The sequence below is a fragment of the Ceratotherium simum genome, chromosome 21 (assembly GCF_057802395.1).
Source record: "Ceratotherium simum simum isolate JZ-2026a chromosome 21, ASM5780239v1, whole genome shotgun sequence".
Classification (NCBI taxonomy): domain Eukaryota; kingdom Metazoa; phylum Chordata; class Mammalia; order Perissodactyla; family Rhinocerotidae; genus Ceratotherium; species Ceratotherium simum.
The window spans coordinates 25,265,777-25,289,621 of NC_141920.1; the positions used below are offsets into that span (position 1 = coordinate 25,265,777).

The 23,845-nt window shown below is 39.9% G+C and overlaps 1 protein-coding gene across 8 annotated transcripts in view; it reads right to left on the bottom strand.

The window, feature by feature from the left end:
• Positions 1–21,332, bottom strand: part of ITCH (itchy E3 ubiquitin protein ligase) — a 124,961-nt gene extending 103,629 nt beyond the window's left edge. For 2 of the 8 annotated variants that reach the window (XR_015555602.1, XM_087445370.1), the window contains exons 1-2: positions 21,237–21,332; positions 17,365–17,428 (exon numbers count right to left, since the gene is read on the bottom strand). Coding sequence is in view for 2 of the 8 variants with exons in the window: in XM_014787535.2 (XP_014643021.1) it covers positions 17,365–17,367 (3 nt within the window). In the remaining 6 variants the exon portion in view is untranslated. Of the gene's footprint in view, positions 1–17,351; positions 17,429–18,308; positions 18,333–21,236 lie in introns of those variants that run through there. The other 6 variants (XM_087445371.1, XM_014787535.2, XM_004430504.3 and 3 more) reach the window with 5 other exon arrangements.
• Positions 21,333–23,845: the final 2,513 nt, after the last annotated feature.

A 23,845-nucleotide genomic window follows, 5' to 3' on the forward strand; every position in this document is an offset into this window, starting at 1 on the left:
GAGTGAAAAGGCAATCTATGGAATGGCAGAAAATACTTGCAAATCATTCATTTACGGGATTAAGATCCAGAATATACAGAGAACTCCTAAAACTCAACAACAACAAAAAAACAAATAACTTGATTAAAAAATGTACAAAGGACTTGAATGGACATTTCTCCAAAGAAGAATGGCCAATAAGTACATGAAAAGATTTTCAACACCACTAATCATTAGGGGAATGCAAATCAAAACCACAATGAGATACCACCTCCCACCCATTAGGATGGCTACCAACAAAATACCCCAGAAAATAACAAATTTTGTCAAAGATGCAGGGAAAATGGAAACCTTGTGCACTGTAGGTAGGAATGTAAAACATACAGTTACTGTGAGAAACAGTATGGCGGTTCCTCAAATATTTAAAAATAAAATTACCATATGACCAAGCAATTCCACTTCTTGGTATACGCCCAAAAGAACTGAAGGCAGGGTCTTGAATAGGTATGACACCCGTGTTCATAGCAGCATTATTCACAATAGCTAAAATGTGGAAGCAAATCAAGTGTCCATCAACAGATGAATAGATAAGCAAAATGTGGTATATACACATAACGGAATATTATTCAGTCTTAAAAGGAAGGAAATTCTGACATATGCTACAACACGGATGAACCTTGAGGACAGTATGCCAAGTGAAATAAGCCAGCCACAAAAAGATGATTCCATTTATATGAGGTACCTAAAGATGATTCCATTTATATGAGGTACCTAGAGTAGTCAAAATCAGAGACAGAAAGTAGAATGGTGGTTACCAAGGGCTCAGGGGGGTGGAGGGAATGGGGAGTTATTGTTTAATAGGTACAGCTTCAATTTTGCAAGATGAAAAGAGTTCCAGGGACGGATAGTGATGATAGTTGCACAACAATATGAGTGTACTTAATACACTGAACTGTACACTTAAAAATGGTTACGATGGTAAATTCACTGCTGCGTGTATTCCTGCTCATGGACTGGAAGAATAAACATAATTAAAATGCTCATCCTACCTAAAGCAATCTACAGATTCAATGCAATCAGAACCAGAATCCCAATGACATTCTTCACAGAAACAGAACAAAGAATCCTAAAATTTATATGAGGCAACAAAAGACCCCGAACAGCTAAAGCAATCCTGAGAAAAAAGAACAAAGCTGAAGGCATCACAATCCCTGACTTCAAAACACACTACAAACCTATAGTAATCAAAACAGCATGGTACTGGTACAAAAACAGACACACAGATCAATGGAACAGAACTGAAAGCCCAGAAATAAAACCACACGTGTAAGGACAGCTAATCATCAACAAAGGAGCAAAGAACATACAATGGAGAAAGGAAAGTCTCTTCAATAAATAGTGTTGAGAAAACTGGACAGCCACATGCAAAAAAAAACGAAGGTAGACCATTATCTTTCACCATACACAAAAATTAACTTAAAATGGATTAAAGACTTGAAGGTGAGATGTGAGGCCATAAAACTCCTGGAAGAAAATACAAACAGTACGCTCTTTGACACCAGTCTTAGAAGAGTCAAATACCACATCTACTAGGGCAAGGGAAACAAAAGAAAAAATAAACAAATGGGGCAACATCAGACTAAAAAACTTCTGCAAGGCAAAGGAAACTAGGAACAAAACGAAAGGACAACCCACCAATTGGGAGAAAATATTTGCAAATCATATATCCAACAAGGGGTTAATCTCCAAAATTTATAATGAACTCATATAACTCAACAACAAAAAAACAAATAACTCGATCAAAATTTGGGCAGAGGATATGAACAGACATTTTTCCAAAGAAGATATATGGATGACCAACAGGCACATGAAAAGATATTCAACACCACTAATCAGGGAAATGCGCATCAAAACTACATTGAGGAGCTGGCCCCGGGCCATAGTGGTTAAGTTCGTGCACTCTGCTTTGGCAGCCCGGGGTTCACAGGTTTGGATCCTGGGCGTGGACCTAGGCACCGCTCATCAAGCCATGCTGTGGCAGTGTCCCATATACAAAACAGAGGAAGATGGGCATAGATGTTAGCTCAGGACCAATCTTCCTCAGCAAAAAGAGGAAGATTGGCAACAGATGTTAGCTCAGGGCCAATCTCCCTCACAAAAAAATAAATTAATTAAATAAAAAACTACAATGAGATATCACCTTACACCTGTTAGAATGGCTTTAATTACCAGGACAAAAAAACAACAAATGTTGGAGAGGATGTGGAGAAAAGAGAACCATCATACGTTGTTGGTGGGAATGCAAACTGGTACAGCCACTATAGAAAATGGTATGGAGATTTCTCAAAAGATTAAAAATAGAAATACCATACGACCCAGCTATTCTACTACTGGGTATTTATGCAAAGAACTTGAAATCAACAATTCAAAGAGACTTATGCACCACTATGTTCACTGCAGCATTATTCACTATAGCCAAGACGTGGAAGCAACCCAAGTGCCCAGCAACTGATGAATGCATAAAGAAGATGTGGTATATATACACAATGGAATACTATTCAGCCATAAAAAATGACAAAATCGTCCCATTTGCAACAACATGGATGGAACTTGAGGGTATTATGTTAAGTGAGATAAACCAGACAGAGAAAGACAAACACTGTATGATTTCACTCATATGTGGAAGATAAACAAATACATGGACAAAGGGAGCAGATCAGTGGTTACCAGAGGGGAAGGGGGTTAGAGGGTGGGCATAAGGGGTAAAGGGGCACATACATATGGTGACTGACAAATAATAATATACAATTTAAATTTCATAATGTTATAAACTATTATGACACCAATAAAAAAAAAAGGCAATGCCACTTGCTCTCTTGGATTACTTGCTCTCAGGGAAGTAGTTTGCCAGTTTGTGAGGAGAAACTAAGTAGCCCTATAAGAGGTCTATGCGGCAAGGAACTGAGGCTGCCTGCCAACAACCAGCACCAACCTGCCAACCACATGAGTGAGAGACCTTAAAGGCTGATCTTCCAGCCTCAGTCAAGCCTTTAGATGACTGCAGCCCAGTCAGCATCTTGATTGCAACCTGTTGAGACCCAGAGTCAGAACCATCCAGCTAAGCCACTTCTGAATTTCCAACCCACAGAAACTATATAAGATAAAAAATATTCGTTGTTTTAAGCAGCTAAATTTTGGGATAATTTGTTATGCACTAATAGATAATTAGTACAACATTAAAACAATTGGATGAAAGGTTATTGGAAAATAGGCTATTTGCATGATCTCAAAGTATTAACCCACACTTTGCTTACTAATTACAAAAGGAAAAGTATACCATTATAATGGGCAGATCTGACAATATCACCGTAATCAAGTAAATAAACTTAACAACACAATTAGCACGACAATCTGCCATCACTGTGCCTCCCAATATAACGAAAAAAGTAAGTACTATACAATATCACCGAGACTGGTATTCTTGCCCAAAAAATGTTTAACCTGAATCTAATAATGAGGAAATAATTATATCCAAAATGCATGACACTCTACAAGTCAACTGGCCTGAATTCTTTAAAAAAAAAAATTAACATATTGAAAAACTAAAAAGGCAAGAGGACTGCTCTAGATCAAGACACTAAAGAGACATAACAACAAAATATGTGAACCTTGACTGGATCCTAGATCAAGGACAAAACCATAAAAGACTTTTGGAGACAACTGGGGAAATCTGAATGTGAATATTAGTGGATATTACGGAATTACGGTTAATTTTCTTAGAAGTGATAACACATACTACTGTGGTTACACAGGAAAACATCCTTTATCTTGGGAGAAGCAATGCAAAAGTACTTAGGGGTAAAATATGATCGCTGCAACCTACTTTCTCATAGTTCAGCAAAATTAAAAGTGTGTCTATCTGGGGAGAGAAAGTAAATGTGGCAAGATGTTATTAACTGATCAATCTAAGCAAAGTGCTTACAAACATTCATTACATTATGCTTTCAACTTTTCTGTAGATTTGATTTTTTTCAAAATAAAAAACTGGTTTAAAACAAAAGAATATATAGAGTACCCTATCACAATGAGATACCATGACACTCCTATTAGAGTGGCTAAAGCAAGAAAATACTGACAATACCAAGGGCTGGCAAGGATGCAAAACATCCTTATATATTGCTGGTTGGAATGCAAAATGATACAGCCGATCTGGAATACATTTTGCCCATTTCTTACAAAGTTCAACACATTACCATATGACCCAACAATCCCATTCCTAATTATTTACCTTAGAATAGAGGTTCTCAATCAGAAGCTATTTTGTCCTCTGGAACATTTTTTTAGAACTGGGGGAGTCGGGGGGCCAGCCCGGTGGCACAAGCAGTTAAGTGCACATGCTCCCCTTTGGCAGCCTGGGGTTCGCAGGTTCGGATCCCGGGCACACACCGACGCACCGCTTGTCAAGCCATGCTGTGGTGGTGTCCCATATAAAGTGGAGGAAGATGGGCAGGGATGTTAACTCAGGGCCAACCTTCCTCAGCAAAAAAAAAAAAAAGAGGAGGATTGGCATCAGATGTTAGCTCAGGGCTGATCTTCCTCACAAAAAAAAAAAAAAAAGAACTGGGGGAGTGGGGTGGTACTGTTATTTAGTGGGTAGAAGCCAGGGAAGCCGCTAAACATCCTACAATGCACAGGACAGCCCTCCACAACAAAGAACTATCCAGCCAAACATGTCATAGTGCCAAGACTGAGAAACCCTGCCTAGAGAAATAAAAACAAATGTCCACATCAAGACCGTACAGGAATGTTTACAGCGGGACTATTCATAACTGCCAAAATCGTGAAACCACTCAATGTCCCTCAACAGGTAAATCAATAAACTGTGGTACGTCCATACACTGGAATACTACTCATGCTGAGTGAAACCTAGTCTCAAAAGGTTACAAATGTATTATTCCATTTATGTGACAGTCTCCAAAAGACAAAACTATAGGGATGGAGAACTAATCTGTGGCTGCTAGGGGTTAAGAATGGAGAGTGGCTATGACTACAAAAATTCAGTACAAGGGAGGATTTTGGTGTGATGGAACTGTTCTATATCCTGATTATGGTGTTAGTTACAAGAACCTATACATGTGTTAAAATTCATATAACTGTACACCAAAAAAAAAAGCCAATTTTACCCTATGATGATTTTTTAAAGTAATATTTGAAACATTACTTCAAAAAAAGGGCTACAAACCCTATGTATTGGGCTGAATAGTGTCTCCCCCAAAATTCATGTCCACTTGGAACCTCAGAACCTGACTTCATTTGGTCTTACAGGCTCTATGCAGTGTAATGAAGTTAAGATGAGGTCATACTGGATTAGAGTAGGCCCTAATTCAATGACTGGTGTCCCTATAAGAAGAAGAAAACTTGAACATAGAGATGTGCATACAGTAAAAATGATGTGACGACATATATAGAGAACATCATGTGAAGATGGAGGCAGAGACTGGAGAGACGTGTACATAAGCCAAGGAACACCAAGGATTGGTGGCAACCACCCGAAGCTAGGAGAGAGGCATGGAACAGATTCTCCCTCTGAGAAGTTCCAACTCTGCTGGCACCTTATTTTTGGCCTTTTGGACTCTTATACTGTGAGAGAATAAAGTTCTGTTGTTTTAACTACCCAATTTGAGGTGATCTGTTACAGCAGTCCTAGGAAACTAATACACCCTATGATTCTATGTATATGACATTCTGAAATAGGCAAAACTACTGGGACAGAAAACACATCAGTGCTTCCTAGAGGATGGGTTTGGGGAGAAATAAATGACTACAAAGGAGCACAAGTAAAGACTGCAAGTGTTTGTCAAAATTCAAAGACCTGTATACCTGAAAATGATGAATTTTACTATGTGTTAAGTTACGTCTCAATAAACCTGACTCCAAAAAAAGAAAAAGAGTATTCCCAACGTGAATGACAAAAAAATGCTGTCAATCTAGTTTCTACAATAAAAAGAAAAAAAAATTGACTTTAGATCTCCTATGTATCTTGGGGGGATCTCTCCAGCACCCATTCTTCCTTTCTAGCACCTCTCCTTTATCTCCATATCTCACTGCTAGATTAACCTATCTTTTCTTTTTTAATTTTTTTTTTCCCCCAAAGCCCCAGTAGATAGTTGTATGTCATAGTTGCTTCTAGTTGCTGTATGTAGGACATAGCCACAGCATGGCCGGAGAAGCGGTGCGTCAGTGCGCGCCCGGGATCCGAACCTGGGCCGCCAGTAGCGGAGCGCCCGCACTTAACCGCTAAGCCACGGGGCCGGCCCAACCTATCTTTTCTAATGTCCCTTTCATTTTATAATCTTTCTTTCACCTCCTCTACTTCCTTCTAACACTCAATTTAAAAGCCAATTTCAACTTTGCCTCTGTCTACAGCTTTAAAATTCATAAGATACAGAGACGGAGATGGATGCTTCTGCATGAATTTTCTATGGAAAATAACTGACTTTTTGCATGATTTTTTAAAAAGCTTTCACAATCAAATACAGTGGTGTGGAACCTATATCTTCATCTAGTAAACCACTGTGACTTGAACCAATGAAGATATTAGTTTTAATCTAAGATCTGGTATAATATTAAAATAATCTATTACCTATTAGTCTGTCAGTTACAAAAAAAAAAATTAAAATAGGGTCAATTCAACAGTTTTATAACACTTATTTTGACTAAAGTTTACTATCACACTTGAAAAATGTGACAGAACGTCTAATGTAGAAAGAAGGTGTTAAAACATTGCCAGAGGTAAAAACTAACCTTAACATCTTCCTGAAAGATAGTGGAAAGAGACAGACAATTTCAGGAGATTATTTCAGTAACACCTTGCCCCATAAGCAAAAAACAGGCAAACTACATTTCTAGCCTTATTTTAAAATATGTATCCTATTTATAGATAAATTATTAAATAGTCACGATACTATGAAATTTCCTTGGTTTATTTTCAGAAATAACATATTCAACATAATGAGTTATTTTTATACGTCATATCTATTCTGACCTAGAAAACTCTTCAATAATTTAATATAGGTCTATATTTTCTTAAAAGAAGCCACCAAAAAGACATTTCAGAAAACATACAAAACCGATAGAGAGAAAAATTGCTTGTTGAAGCAGACAGTACAGAGTTCAAATTGCTAAAGTACACAGTGGTATTCAGAGAACTAAAACCTAATGAAGTCAAACTCTCAAACAGCCTTACTAAAATACAGAAGCATACATGGTAACTGTAAACATTGAGTAGTCTCCCTCGGATAGGGCCACTACTACTCACTACTCACTACTCAAGTGAAAGAGCTCTGTATCAAAGGATCCGTTTTAAAAAATCTGTCTTCATTCACCAGATACTACTGTGAGGAACGGACTTGGGCCTCAATCCAGTTGGAAGTGAAACCATGGAGCTGGTAATGGTTCTTGTGTATGCAACCAGTAGCCACACTACCCAGCTAGGTTGAAAACTAGATCCTGTTCCCTAGGGCCACAGGAGCTGAGACTAATTAGAAGGAACAATGTTTAGATCCCATTCTCCACTAATGATAGCAAAGGAGCTGACCTTGGTGTATGGGTTGCTGAAGGTACTGTCAGAGGGGATAAGAGTTCTTTGGGTTGGGGTAGAAGGTAAATACTCATTTCCATAACCTAATTTCTCAACAAAAAAGAGGGAATGAACTCAAACTCACTCACGACCGGGAAAAGTTGCTTTCCTATTTACTGGAGAAAATTACCTTAATAAGGAGGTAGGATGTGGACCATCCTCTCTCCCCCACAACAGTGACACCTTGATTTTGAACATCATGTTATGATCTCAGATCACTCAAAGCTCTTTGTCCATTTTCCAACCAAATATATCAGCATGGATTCTAAGGCATATGCACAAAAAGACGATTATCTTATTAAAGAGAAAAACAGGAAGGTACAACTTTCAAGGTTCAATAGTAAGAAAACAGTTTAAGGAAACTGGCAACAGAATCGAACTTTAGCATTCATTTGCTGGTTTGAACTCTGTACCCAGTATTCCAGAAGGCAATTTTTTCCCTGTTCTCCCAAACAGCTTTCTGACAAACATTTTAATATTAACTACTATTACAAGTTGTTTCCTGGCTTTGACTATTTACCGCTCAAGTTTAAAGGATTTGACATGCCACAATAAATACAACTACTGTTGTGCTACTATAAATATTGCTCTCTTTTGCAAACAATGCTTGTGTGAAATTATACAACCTAATTATATATAAAGTTGAATTTCCTAGCTCCCAAGAAACTCTTGTTTCTGACCATCTCTTAATACCCATGAATTCTGAAAATACAAGACCCCGCTAGCCACCATCCCCATCATTCCAGCAAACCTTTCTTAGATCATTTCCAAACATTATTTAAGAATCAGCAAGTAGGGCCGGCCCCGTGGCTTAGCGGTTAAGTGCGTGCGCTCCGCTGCTGGCGGCCGGGGTTCGGATCCCGGGCACGCACTGACGCACCACTTCTCCGGCCATGCTGAGGCCGCGTCCCACATACAGCAACTAGAAGGATGTGCAGCTATGACATGCAACTATCTACTGGGGCTTTGGGGGGAAAAATAAATAAATAAAATCTTTAAAAAAAAAAAAAAAAAGAATCAGCAAGTAAACTAGATGTCAATACTAATGAGTTACTGAGTAATGCATATGTATACTTTATAAACAAATTTACGCATTTTTATTAAGAGAAATCAAAAAGCATTGTTATTCAGATTGTATTAAAAACCTAGAAAAAAATCAGAGAATCATTTACACCCACAAGCCCTAAATACTGGGTGAAGGGAAGAAGGAAAAAGACAAATTATCACTTTCCCACTAGGAAACAAACAGGATTACAAAAGCAGAGCCAATTCTACACTCCAATTTGGGTCTGTGGATTTTCACTTTAGTTTTCTATTCCAAGACTACCTCCTCTACTTTGAATCTGAAAAAGACCTGAATAAAAATATCATTCCAAAGAAGGCAAAATACCACACACATCTTATTTGTTCTCATAGGTAAACAAATGGAAATCTAGGAAAGTTAAATGGATTGCCCAATTAGGCAAAGATTTCTTAGATATGACACCAAAAGTACCATCCATAAAAGAAAAAATTGAAAAATTAAGCCTCATCGAAATTAGAAACTTCTCTCTTCAAAAGACACTATTAAGAAAATGAAAAGACAAGCAAAAGGCTAGGAGAATATACTCGCAAAACGCATATCCAATAAAGGACTTATATCCAGAATTTACAAAGAACTCTTACAACCTGATAATAATATGACAAACAACCCAATGAAAATGGATTCTCCAAGGTCAGAACAGAAGATGTGGTTAAAAACCAAGATCTCTAGCCTTGCTCAATGTTAATTTCATGATTTAAAATCATGGTTCCATAAAGAAGCCAAAAAAGATAACACAGAAACAAACAAACAAAAAATACTTATGTCATTGCTGTACTTGAACTTAGTTTGGTCCTTTTCAAAATTATTAAAACATATATACTGAGTCTAGGATCACTCCCAACCCCCTCTTGACAAAAACAAAAAACCCTAACAAATAGCACAGTCTCAAAATAAGAAATTCCAAATCATCACACAATAAAATCAAGTAAGAAGTGAACCACTGAAATAATTAAAACAGATGTTTTTCCCTTCAGAATTACAAAAGGTAAAAATCCTTGTTTGGATATCTCAGGTTGAGTTGTATTTTCTTAGGCAAACAGTAACAACAGCAGTCCTCCAAGAGAAGAATCAAATTTCTTTCAATAAGATCTTATATTTTCCTTCTCTAAAATGAAATTTAAATGGCACAGGGACTTCTTTGCCTAAAAGCTTAATCCTTTATAAATGTTTACCTCACCAAGTAAATGGTTAAAAGAGAATAGAGAAGTCCAAAACTAGACTGCCTTGACCTGCCTTCACCATTCCAGAACACACTACTTTTAACCTTTTATCATCAAACATTTACTGAGGGACTATATATTGCAGAGAATGGTTCCAGCTGCTTTGTCAACAATAGATAAGGAGGAAGAATAGCAGTAGACTCAGAAGCAGAAAACACACGGGCAGCAGCCTACAAAATAATTAAGACACCAAACAACCAAACAACACAATTAAAAAATGGGCAAAGGACTTGAATAGACATTTGTCCAAAGAAGATATACAAATGGCCAAAAAGCACATGAAAAGACACTCAATATCACTAATCATTAGAGAAATGTGAATCAAAACAATGAGATACCACTTCACCATGAGGATGACTATTATTAAAAAATAAAAATGAAAAAAAAACACAAATATTGGCATAGGTGTGGAAAATTGGAACTCTTATGCGCTGCTGGTGGGAATGCAAGTGGTATAGCTGCCGTGGAAAACAGGATGGTGGTTCCTCAAAAGATTAAACCACATGATCCAGCAATTCCACTTCTGGTAATATACCTAAAAGAACTGAAAGAAGAGACTTGAACAGATATTTGTACATCCATGTTCACAATAGCCAAAAGGTGGAAATAACCCAAAATCTGTCTATCAACAGATGAATGAATAAACAAAATGTAGTATACACATAAAATGGAATATTATTCAGCCTTAAAAAGGAATGAAATTTCTGACACATGCTACAACATGAACCTTGAAGACATTATGCTAAGTGAAATAAGCAAGACACTAAGAACAAATATGTTATGATTCCACTTACATGAGGTGCCCAGAATAGTCAAATTCTATATAGAGACAGAAAGTAGCATAGTGGTTACCAGGGCTAGGGGAGGAGGAATGGTGAGTTATTGTTTAACGGGTATAGAGTTTCAGTTTGGGATGATGAAAAAGCTCTGGAGGCGCATAGTGATAATGGCTGCACAACAATGTGAATGTACTTAATGTCAATTAACTGAACACCTAAAAATGGTTAAAATGTAAATTTTATGTTATGTATATATTACCAAAATAAGGAAGAAACAAAAAAATAATCAGGACAGCTAAGTTCATCATTTTCTTTGTCCCTTAGAAATGAAAACATCAATTTATATAGTAAAATCAACTAGGAGGGCAGACTGAACATATGTGCTCCCTCTCCATTCCCTCCTGAAACCCCAACAAAATGAAATTAAGGAATAAAAAAGCATAAACGCTCAAGAGCAAAGACAAAGGGAGAAGAGATGACAGCAGATAAATATCAGCAACATTCTGGGCAATGAAAAGCAGTAGTAGCTAGGTTCTTGCACATTTCAACATATATAGAGAATATAGTTTTTAATTGAGACCTATAGTAAATATCTTTCCTCCAAAAAATTCAAGAACAGAAAAAGATAATCTGGGATTTCGCTTTGACTACTGACTTTCCACAGAAGCAAATGCAACTAATCCCTCTCCCATTTTCCTTTCCTTCCCAATTCCAAATCAGATCTATAATTAAATGAACCACCTGAAAATCCCTTTTAATTTTCAGAACAAATGAACTCCCAAAACTAGGTTAGACCATGCTTCAAAAGCAAAAAAAAAAAAAAAGCAAAGTACTCCATTAAATGAGATTTAGATTTAGCTCAATTTGACCCTATTGCTGCGTCTCTATGACAGCAGCAACTTTGTGTACTTTTCATAGGCTCAGTTCAGTACTCTTATTCATCAATGAGGGAAACGTTGCTGTATCTCAAATATTCTTAATACTCAGGCTATATTTAACACACTATTCAGCTTACTTAAAAAGACTACTTACAATAATTATATTTTGCATTCTAGCCAACAATAAGGAATAACTTCCCTGTGTATGTCAAGAAAATTTTCATGAGAAAGTATTAACAGAACAAAAGTCTTGGTGAAAATAAAATCTTAAAAATCACTTTCTCAGGTTATACAAAATAAACACATTCCACTTTTCTACAACGTTTATCAGTTTCTTTAAACATTCTGAGTCAAGGATTAACTATTGTGTCAAGTTTCTGCAGCAAAATTCTACATCTTCTCCACGAGCAAACTGTTTGTCAGTGCTTCCAAACGTTGGTAAATACAAAAATTCCATGTATAAACCAAAATCTAATGAAACTTATCAGCGGTTAACTGACATCACCAAAAATTCGAAACTAGAAACGTGATGAGCAGTTGAACTATTGTGATTCTTCCTTTTCTTTCTATTTTACGTGTGCAAGCTGGGAAATCATAAGACAATGTATGTCATCCATCATTAAGGAGGGTACTGGGGCTGGGACAGTGATGAAGCAAGACCCAAAACACGAAAAAAAGAGGGATAGCATAGTACTATCCTCACATACTCCAGTTTTTACAAAAGAATAAATAGAGAAAAAGCATTCAAAATTGGCCCTCTTTATTTAATGCAGGGTCCCATTGTCACAGGGTGGCCCATATATAAGCTTTTCTCTTATATAAGCTTTTGTCCCTTCTTTTCCATTCCCACTCCGCCTCCCTAGCCTGGTCTCCCTGCCTTCAGACCCTACTAACCCTGCAGACCTCAATATTACCAAAAAAAATTTTTTTTTTTTTTTTTAAAGATTTTATTTATTCAGTTTTTCCCCCCAAAGCCCCAGTAGATAGTTGTATGTCATAGGTTCACATCCTTCTAGTTGCTGTACGTGGGACTCGGCCTCACGTTGGACGGAGAAGTGGTGCCTCGGGGCGCGCCCGGGATCCGAACCTGGGCCGCCAGCATCAGAGCGCGCGCACTTAACCGCTAAGCCACGGAGCCGGCCCCCAAAAAAATTTTCATAAAATACCATTTCATCCTGTCAGCCAACAGGACTGAAGGTTATCCCAAAATAAGAAGGCTGGTCTCTTTAACTTTTCCAAAATTTCTCTTATTACCAGGCCCACACAAACCCTCTTCAGAATCTAAACTCCAACTAATCTATTCACTGCACTTCCACATCTCAAGCCATTCCTGCCTCTGTACTTTTGCCCACTCTGAATTCTGGTCTTAAAAAACTTCCCTTCTCCTCTCTGCCTTAATAATTATTCTGCACACCCCTCATTCAGCCCTAGACTGCTTTGAGGTATTGCTTGAACTGTTTTAAATCTTTATGTGGGTAAGGACTTTCTTCCCAGAGGACAGGGAACATGGGTTATGCTGCAAAAAGCCAAGCCCCATATCAGAGGTTGCAAAGCGGCAACCCACAAGACAAATTCTGCCCACAGCAGTGATTTGTCTGGCCCACAGTGTTTATATTATGAATTCATAAGTTGCCAACATTTAAAAATAAAGATTTCTCACAAAATCTGGCTTCTCTTTAGAAAAAACTTAAGATGTTCAGGCCACCTCAGTCTACACTCCTCCCTAGATCAATAGTGAGCCAACACTAAGTTATTTTAAAATGGTGAATTTTACAATTAAAAAAAAAAAAAAAAAAAGTGAGGGCCAGCCCCGTGGCTTAGTAGTTAAGTGCGTACGCTCCACTACTGGTGGCCCGCATTCGGATCCCGGGCGTGCACCGACGCACCGCTTCTCCGGCCATGCTGAGGCCGCGTCCCACATACAGCAACTAGAAGGCTGTGCAGCTATGACATACAACTATCTACTGGGGCTTTGGGGGGAAAAAAATAAATAAATAAAATTAAAAAAAAAAAAAAGTAAAAGACCAATTTAAAAAAAAAAAAAGTGAGCCAAAGCTGCTTAACAGTTGCCCTGTCGGAGGGACACAAATTCCTTAGTTCACTTAAGTCCCAAACTGATCTATCATTTCTATTTAAAATGTTCATCTATGGGCCGGCCCTGTGGCTTAGCGGTTAAGTGCACGCGCTGCGCTGCTGGCGGCCCGGGTTCAGATCCCGGGCGCACACCACTTCTCCGGCCATGCTGAGGCCGCGTCCCACATACAGCAACTAGAAAGATGTGCAGCTATGACATACAACTATCTACTGGGGCTTTGGGGGGAAAAAATAAATAAATAAAATCTTTAAAAAAAAATAAAATGTTCATCTAGCACTTGTAGGCATTTGAATTTATAATACTCTCCCCAGATAAGCTTATTGAATGAATGAATTGAGATGATAATTTTAAGATAGATAAGGTTGGTGGTAATGAGAATGACAACAACAATAACAATAATAGCAACTAACATCTCATGCTTATTGTGAGCCAACTATTGTTCAAGCAAAAATACATTACCTCATTTAATCCACACAATAACCCTATGAATATATGCTATTACTATTACCAACTTACAGACGAGGAAACTAAGGCACAAAGAAGTTAAGCAACTTGGCCAAGGTCATACTGCCAGTACCTGTAGAACCAAAATTCAAAATCAGACAATCTAACTCCAGTACGCACTGTTAACCTCTATAATATGATTCCTTTAGACTAGCATCCCTTCCTCTGTGACCAACTGAAGAGATTCTCTGGAACAAAGAACCAAAAGACTAAATATTAGAGCCCATTCTTTCTTTGTACGAATGACTAAGAAGCAAACCAAAGTTCACCTAAATACAGAGGGCATTTCTGGACTCTTTCCTTGTCTTACAAGAAAAATTTCTCTGTAATTGACAAAGAAAAGGTTATGGAATCCAACAAAAAATATATTTTCTCAGAAAGCAAAAATGTTGTTAGATATTTCTGGAGTGAGGTAAGCTCAATATGCAGATGAATTCTTAGTTTAAAACTATAGGGCTGGCCCGGTGGCACAAGAGGTTAAGTGCGCGCACTGCGGTGCAGCAGCCCGGGGTTCGCCGGTTCGAATCCCGGGCGCATACCGATGCACCACTTGTCAAGCCATGCTGTGGCGGTGTCCCATATAAAGTGGAGGAAGATGAGCAGGGATGTTAGCCCAGGGCCAGTCTTCCTCAGCAAAAAAAAAAAAAAAAAAAAAAAAAGAGGAGGATTGGCAGATGTTAGCTCAGGGCCGATCTTCCTCACAAAAAAAAAAAAACTATAAAGTGATGATATGTACAAAACAACTTCTCTTTTCTGGGGTAGAAGTATATTATCTATTTTCTAGGTGTGAAAAAAAAATTGCAAGTTTCTTGAGAGCAGGGACTACTTTTTCGTCATGAGTTCCTGCAGTACCTAGCACAGAGCAGCACTTAGCATATATTCAATTATATTAAAGGAACCAAGAAATCTGAAGTTAATATCTTAAATTGCAAGGCTATCCTTATTATGGCATTTATCATCTTGCTTTTTATAATAATTACTGGTGAGCAACTTTTTTTCCTGACAAAAACACAAAAATCCTTGAGGCAGGGGGTTTTATATTAAGTACCCGTTGAGACCTACCACAACCAGGGCTCAATAAATGCTTGCTAAATATTACAAACTTAACATTTCTATACTTAGGTTTCCTACAAGTCTCTCTTTCTACCAGCATTTAAAGTAGAACTTAAAATAAAATGGTTTCTCATTTAGAAAGCACTGGATATTATGAAGTCCCATTATAAGATATTTCTGAGACCAGTCCTACATTGTAATATCAACAAAGCCCTGAAAAATTAGTGAGCCAGCACATGAAGCACAAAGTATAATCAAAGAGTGAGCTAGAAAGAACCTGAGAGATCATCATGTTCCATACTTTGAATAGACAAGTGAGGAAATGGACGCCCAGAGAGATTTAAGTGAATTAATTGCCCAAGATCACAGAATTTAAGTAATTAGCAACACCAAGACTAGAACCCAGGTCTCTTGAATGTTGGCCCAGTTTTCTTTCCACAAAGAACTACTTTGTAAGCTCAGGATGAAGTGGATACTTTCAGAAATATTGTAAAGATATTTGGTATGGAGAATGATCTTTCCCAGCACATAACTTTCTATGGGGTATTACATCATCATTAAAGAAATGAAAGCTGTCTTGTTCCTTTATTGCAGATAATAGCATTTCCTTTTCCCCTTCTTTTTTTGCTCTGCATATTTTTCATTTTCATGTCTTTCTTTTCACTATCTTCTGAGAATTCTTCTTACCATCTCTTGTTTATCTACTTTCCCTCTTACCCACTTCCTTTCCTAGTATCTCTCACGAAGCACACCACCATCTCCTTCCTTTCCCTCCATAATTATAAAAAAGAGTAGATTAAGCATACTTTTGATTGCAGCACTGGCCTGGGACACCATGATAAGAAAATCACAGCCTGGTCTCTAAGCATTTATAGGGCAATTAGTTAACAAAAATATAATAAACACAAAAAGGTCATATAAATGAATGAATAATAAACATTCACGTTTACAGTGGAGACTAGAATCTAAGTATGAATGGAACATTTATGTGAAGGGAGGTGGTAATGACAATGACACCAAATAGTCACAAGGTTAGGGTTAAGCAAATGAAAGGGACTCTCTTCCTATTCAGCTTTCTCACCTACCAATTCACCTGCTCTACTTCATTCACTCCCTTTTCTCTTACTGCTTGACTTTTTCTATGCTTTCTTTTTTTCTTATCCAATAGTCTTCCTTTTCTCTCTCCTCATCTTTTAAAGTGAATCTGTCTTGTCCTCATGCTTTCCTTTTCAATATTATTGCCAACTTCTCCCACTCTGTAGATCTCCATAACGCCTTGTGAACTCATTTTTTCCTAAACATTTAATATGTATTATTTCAGCTGATCCTCACAACAATGCCAGGTAGGAATCAATAAATCTATTTTAGAAATATATAAACTGAGTCCTGGCAAGACTAAATAATTTGGCGCTGGCCCTGTGGCATAGTGGTTAAGTTCGCATGCTCTGCTTTGGCCGCCCAGGGTTCGCAGGTTTGGATCCCAGGTGCTGACCTACACACTGCTCATCAAGCCATGCTGTGGCAGCGTCCCACATACAAAATAGAGGAAGACGACACAGATGTTAGCTCAGGGATAACATTCCTCAGCAAAAAGAGGAAGATTGGCCACAGATGTTAGCTCAGAGCCAATCTTCCTCACCAAAAAAAAAAAAAAAAAAAAGATTAAATAATTTGCCAGAAGTCAAACAGTTCGTCAGTAACAAAATCAAACCAGAACCCAGATCATTTCTTTCCAAGTCCTATTCTTTTTCCATTGCACCATGTTGCCTTCTTTTTAATTTCTACACTTTTTAGCCACACACATGCACACATCTGGACAAACAGAGACAAATATTTATAAAACAACACAAGTGGGAAAAGTGTGTGGTATGCCTAAGGAAGCTATAAAAACAGAAAAGTCAGAGGACCCAAATTAAGAGCACAGCATGGCTCAAAGGCTAATCCTTGTAGAATAGTCTTTGAGTTTCAGATCCAAGTGGAAACTACCTACTTCAACCAACTGATGTAGCCAGCATCAACAATGCTCTCTCCCCATACCTCCCTATAGCAGTTATAAGATCAGGGTTCTCCCTGTGCACCATGCTTGCCCCCCAATCTCTCTCACAGGCATGCCACCATACCTGAAGTTCTCACCATTCGAGTCACTTCTTTGGGTTAAGGCGTTGTCTCCAGAAGGCCACTGTTAAATGCATGTTACCTGAGAGGGGAAGGAGGGTCCATTAACATATTACTCCTATAGTTAAATGCATCAGATTAGTGATGACCTTGGGAATCTGATAGCACTATGTCTTTTAAAAAGTTTCACGGGATAGATAATTTTTGATGGGGCAGAAAGAATAAGAAGGTGAGTCGGGGGAAAATGAGTCATGCATAGTATGGGGTGATGCCCACCTGGGTATGATGGCCACATGGCAAAATGAGGATGGGAATATAAACATATTCTACTTATTGGGGTCACTGTAAGAATGGTCCCTGCAACTTAGAGGATCCTAGGGATAGGGAAAAAAAAGCACTCCAAGGATCTGAGTATAGTCAAAAGCAAAAGAGCTGAGCTGGCAACAGTTTTCCAAGGACAGCGTACTACTAGACGGAAGGAGGATAGCGGCAGGAACTTCTTCTGGTTAACTACTTCTAGTTGTAAGCCTAGTTTTCAACCCAACATTTTGAGCTGAGGGCCGACCTCCCAACCAGAGAATGCTACAGTTCAATTCTGCAACCCTCCTTGCTAATTTATATTGACTCAAAGCCAGTATCACTTAGAGCAATAAAAATCAACATGCCTTTACTGAGTACTTATTATGAGCCCAGAATTTGGCTAGATACTATAAATACACAAAAAATTAACTTTATATACTTTTGCCTTAACTCATATAAAGGAAACCAATCCCCAAAACCCAAAATTGAGAAAGGGTGAAGAACAAAAAAGGAAGTGGAAAAAAAAAAAAACAGGTGACTATTTCCTATCAGTACTAACACAAATTTCTTAACCCAGAATGAACACAACAAAACTCACTTCTAGGCCAAAGTTCCTTGCTAAACTCTTGCCTAAATAGTCAAGAGGCACAGGCTAGAAATACCTTTTTTTTCTTTTGATAAAATATCCAAAGCTCTTTAGTAGCACACATTCATCTCGGTACACTGGAGAATAATAGAATAAGAGTTACAAAACTTAGTTCTAGCTCTAGTTCTAGCTCTGATTCTTAACTAGTTTTAGGTAAATTATTTAACCTCCTTAGGACATTTTTTTTTTTTAAAACAAACAGAAAACCAAGAGGTTGGACTAGTCTAAGAATAGTATATACCTGGCACATATACCACCCACTAGATAACTGTGCCCGCAGGAGGCATCACCAATCAATCATAAGTCACTTTCCCAGAGAACCCATATGACCAAAATCCCTCTCAATACAGTGCTTCTGGCAGCTACTTCAAAGCAGAGTTGGCCCATAAACCATATTTGCCACTGTATAATCTCTGCAATCTCTTGCAACTCTAAAATTCTAATACCAAGTTTCTGAGTGGGAGAAAAACTTCAAACAAGCTTAGATCACCGTTGATAGTCATAAATTTCAGTCTTATCTCCTAATTCTCCTCCAAATTGCACCCAATCTCGTTCTTTCTAATTTTTTCAAAGATGCTAATGAACAATACACTCCAATACCATTAACATATATAACCTGGCAATATAATTCAGGCTTGCTAATGGGTTCTTTTGACAGAAAAGGAGTCCTTTGCCCAGACTGTCCCTAAAAAATCCTCATCCAAAAATATGGCAACAATATTACACTAGGAAAGAACTAAACTCAAACCCTTAAACATCCCCACAGCCTCTGTCCAAGGTCAAGCCTTTTCACCTCTCACCTAGACCTCTGCAATGGCCACTCTTCCATCCCTTCACTCTTATCACCAGAGCAATCTTTCTGAAACACACACATACTCATCCCACTTTCCCGTTTAAAAATTTGCATCTATTGCTAACAACATAAAACTCAAGTTTTTTAGCATTATACTTAGAACTTTTCATATAGTTGCCTCCTTTGACCTTTCTGGCCTCATGTCTCACATGCTCTCCTTCCTCATTCCACTCCCTGCTCTCTGAACCCTTTTTCTTCTACAATCCTCTGCATTTACAAAGAACATTAAGGTTTTTTCCTTTATCTGCCTTGTCCTTCCTTTTCCCCATCCCTATCACACTCCTACTCATCATCTAAGACCCAACTTAGGTCCACAGGCAGATTCTGCCTCCTTCTGTGGCCAACCCCCAGATAGAACAGGTCACTTCCTCATCTGTCTCCAAGTTTTTTGAGCTGTCCTAGGTATGCTCACAGTATTGTTTACCTCAGTGGTTCCCAACACCATCAGAATTGCCTGAGGCATGTTGTAAAAATAAACTCCTTAGAGCCAACACAGGCATACTAAATCAATCTCAGGAGATGAGACCCCGGATATTCTACTTTTAACAATCTTCCCTAATTATTCTAATGGTCAAATTTGGGGACTACCGGTCTGTCTCTTCCAATAGGTGTAAAGATGTGTTTTTTAAAAGAATGTAGAAATGATTTACTCTAGAATACACTGAAGAAGTATTCAGCACTTGCTTTTTATTTCATATCATAATCCTTGTTGACTTGATTCATATGCTGAAGATGAAGGAATTCCTTTTGGACTCACACCCAAAAATCTTACATTCACTGTTCAAAAAAAAACAGTTGAATTTCCACCTTCATTTCTAAATCTTAAAAATGAAGTAACTGTACCTTGAGTAAACCTATGAATACACAGTGCAGGCGCTCACCAGATCTGCCACGAGAACTTCATTTCAGCCGAGAAACAAATCCTTAGCAGATTTTGAGAGTGGAAATACACTGCCTCTACATACTTCCTTAAAATCGAATTATATTAGGAACAGATGCCGGAGACCCCGACTAAGTGCCAATGATAGGCGGCTGGCTCCAGCGCCTCATTAATTTTCAAAGAAAAGTCCCACTCTTCCTTCCCCACTCCTCACTCCCCCAAAAAAGTATACTGAAGCTGTAAAATAATGGCAGAAAATGTAACACGATTAAAGATACAAATGTAACCAAGAAAACAAGTTGGGTTGTTACCGGGAATCGTGAATTTCGGGTGGTTTGCAAGTTCACCTGGTTACATCTCGGACTAACGTTAGGCCCAAAGTCTACTTCGGGCGCAGGGTCCCTGTGTTTATCTCTCTTTAACTCGCTGCCCGGAAATAAATCTTAAAACTTGAGGTCCCTACGAAGTCATGTCCTCATCATGTTTTGACCCTTATAATACGTTCACGGCTACTTTTTTCTTTTCTCTGCTAAAGGAACGGACACTCTCAGGAAGGAGGACAGTGACAGCTCCACGTCTGCAAAACTCGGCGCCGGGAGGCGCCGGCAGGGTCGGGGCGGCGGGAGCCGAGCAGGGCGTCCGGGCCGGGACCACCACGGTGGGGGACAATGGAAGGAGGAGGGGACTGGAAAAGACAAGGGTAAGTAGCCGCTGTGCTGGGCCCCCCTCGCGACTGGGGTCTCCAAAAAGTCTCGAGAAGGCCAGCCGGGCGGCAGGTGGGCCTCGCCGCCGCCCCTCACAAGGCCACGTCGCGCGCGCCGGCCGCTGCCGCCGGGCCCCGCGCGTAGGCCGGGCGGCGGGAGAGTGGCCCCCGGGCGGGGCTGAGGGGCGCGGGGCCGGACCCTGCCGGCGTCCGCCGCGGCCCAGCCCTCCCACAACTTGGCGCCGGCGAGGCGAGGGGCTCCGGACGCCTCAGCCCGACAGTGGCCACTCGGTGCGTCCGGCCGTCCCACCCCCCGCCCGGCCCGGGCCACTAGCCCGAGCTCCTCGCGCCCCCCAGGGGCACCGGCTCTGAGGGAAGAGCGAGGAGCCAAGGTTCTGGGGGCCCGGCTCGCGCGCCACATTCCTCCATTCCTCGTTCTCCTCGGACACTCTCATCCGGGCACCCCACTCTCCCCAGAACTGCCCCCAGCCCGCCTGCGGGTGTTTACCGGGACTCGGGGCGGCGGCGACTCTTCAGTCCCTCGACTAAGATGGCAGCCGGTCCCGAACCCCGACTACAGGGACCGGTGCCACTAGGCCGCCAATGCGCAGGCGCCTCCTCCTCGGGAGCGACCCCGACTACAAACCCCAGAAGGCCTTGCGAACTTGCCAGCCTCTGGCCGGAAGAGCTGGCTGGAGCTGGTGAGCACAGCTAAATCGGAGTTTGCTCTCTCCCAGCGCTTCTAGGCCCTTTTTTAATCCCTCCCGCCCCACCCCCACCCCCACCCCCACCCCCACCCTCTAAAGACTGTAGCTTCGGTTCCGAAACTCTAGTGTGCGTCAGAATCAGCTGAAAGGCTTGCTAAAACTTAGACTCCTGGGCCCCCCCTCCACCCCCAGAGTTTCTAATTCAGCTGATCTTAGATGGCCTGTATTAATTTACATTTCTAACAAGCTCTCTGGTGTGCCACTGGTGGAGGATCACACTTTGAGAACCAAGATTTGTCCTTAAGGAAGTGCACTCGGGAGTTACATTGATCCGGTTCAAATATACCTTTTAACAGGGTGCGCTTAGGGTTGATGAAAATAGCTTACACGTAATTGGTGCCAACAGGGCAGGTGTTCCAAGAGCTACTCAATAAGCTTCTTTAAACCTCACAACAAACTTATGAGGGAAGTATCTTCGCTATCCTCACTCTACAGATGCATAAACAAAGTCACAAGCTGGATAAGAACCCAGGCAGTCTGGCTTCAGAGTCCATCCTCTTAACTTCCTTCATGAGTTGTTTATGAGAATAGATGGGCTGTGTAAGTAGACTCAGAGGAACAACTAAGTGCTTAGTAATTAGTAACCTTTGCTATTATTGTTTAGCCTGTTTCCTCCTAGTGAAAATAATATTTCACCATCTAGAAAGTCACTTAACGCTTTTCAAAATACTTTCAAATCCTGCATGTTAATGTTTCCTGCAATATGCCTTAGGAGAGTGTGTTAAAGATACAGATTCCTGCATACAGATCTTAAAGATACAGATACAGTATCCTGTACTCTTAGGGGGGGTCCTACCTATTCAAATTCTCTAGGACAGTGGTTCTCAAACTTTAGTGCCCATCAGAATCACCTGGAGGGGCCGGCCCAGTGGCTTAGCGGTTAAGTGCGCTGCGCTCCACTGCTGGCGGCCCGGGTTCAGATCCCGGGCACGCACCGACACACCGCTTCTCCGGCCATGCTGAGGCCGCGTCCCACATACAGCAACTAGAAGGATGTGCAGCTATGACATACAACAATCTACTGGGGCTTTGGGGGAAAAAATAAATAAATAAAAGCTTTAAAAAAAAAAAAGAATCACCTGGAGGATTTGTTAAACCTTAGTTTGCTAGACTCCACCCCCAGAATTTCCGATTCAGTAGGTCTAGAATGGGGCCTCAGAATTTGCATTTTTAACCACAGACCACACTTGGAGAGTCACTGCTGTAGGGCAGTGTTTCTCAACCTTTTTTTAATCATCTCTCTAAGGAACATTTTAAGACATTTTTTTCTCTAGTCATTCCCCCCCATGAAATTTTAATATCACAAGTATACTGTATATCTATTTATGTACTATATGTATATCTGTGCTTTTACATGAAAAAGTAAAAAAATTTTCCTCTCCACCCCCAACCAATTTTTGTCCCATTACGAATGTATGCTCTGGGCCGGCCCCGTGGCTTAGCGGTTAAGTGCTTGAGCTCTGCGGCTGGCGGCCCGGGGTTCAGATCCCGGGTGCGCACCAACACACTGCTTCTCCGGCCACGCTGAGGCGGCGTCCCACATACAGCAACTAGAAGGATGTGCAGCTATGACATACAACTATCTACTGGGGCTTTGGGGGGGAAAAAAAAAGGAGGAAGATTGACAATAGATGTTAGCTCAGGGCCGGTCTTCCTCAGCAAAAAGTGGAGGATTAGCATGGATGTTAGGGCTGATCTTCCTCACACACAACGAGGGAAAAAAAAAAAAGAATGTATACTCTGGGAAACGTGGGTTTTTAAACTAGTGCCCCAGGTGATTTTTGTCAGCAGGCAAGTTTGGGAAACACTATCTCTTTAAGGTATGAGGTGTTTTTATGACTATTATACGGAGAAGGAAATGAGTCTCAAGGAAATTAGATGACTGATCCAAGATCACTCAGCCAGGAGCTAGGGATCCAACCAAAGTCCTCTGGCTCCAGATTCTGTCTTCATCTACAATTTTTTAAACTATATAATGTTAGGCAAAACTAATCTATGGTGTTTGAAGTCAGGATAGTGAATCCCTTTGAGGGGAAGTAGAACCAGGAAGGAGACACAAAGGGGCTTCTCAGGGCTGGTAATAATGTGGTGTGCTGGTACACAGGCATGTTCACTTTGTGAAAATTCATCAAGCTGTATACTTATGATTTGTGTATTTTTCTGTATTTGTATTATATGTCAATAAAAGTTTACCTCAAGCAAATATATGTTTTAAATATATGCTCATTTTGTTCCAAAAATGCATCTCTTTCTACTACATGCCAAAGATTCTCAAACTTTAGAGTGCCTCAGAATCACCTGGAGGGCTTATTAAAACTCAGATTGTCAGCTATCACTCCCAGAATTTCTG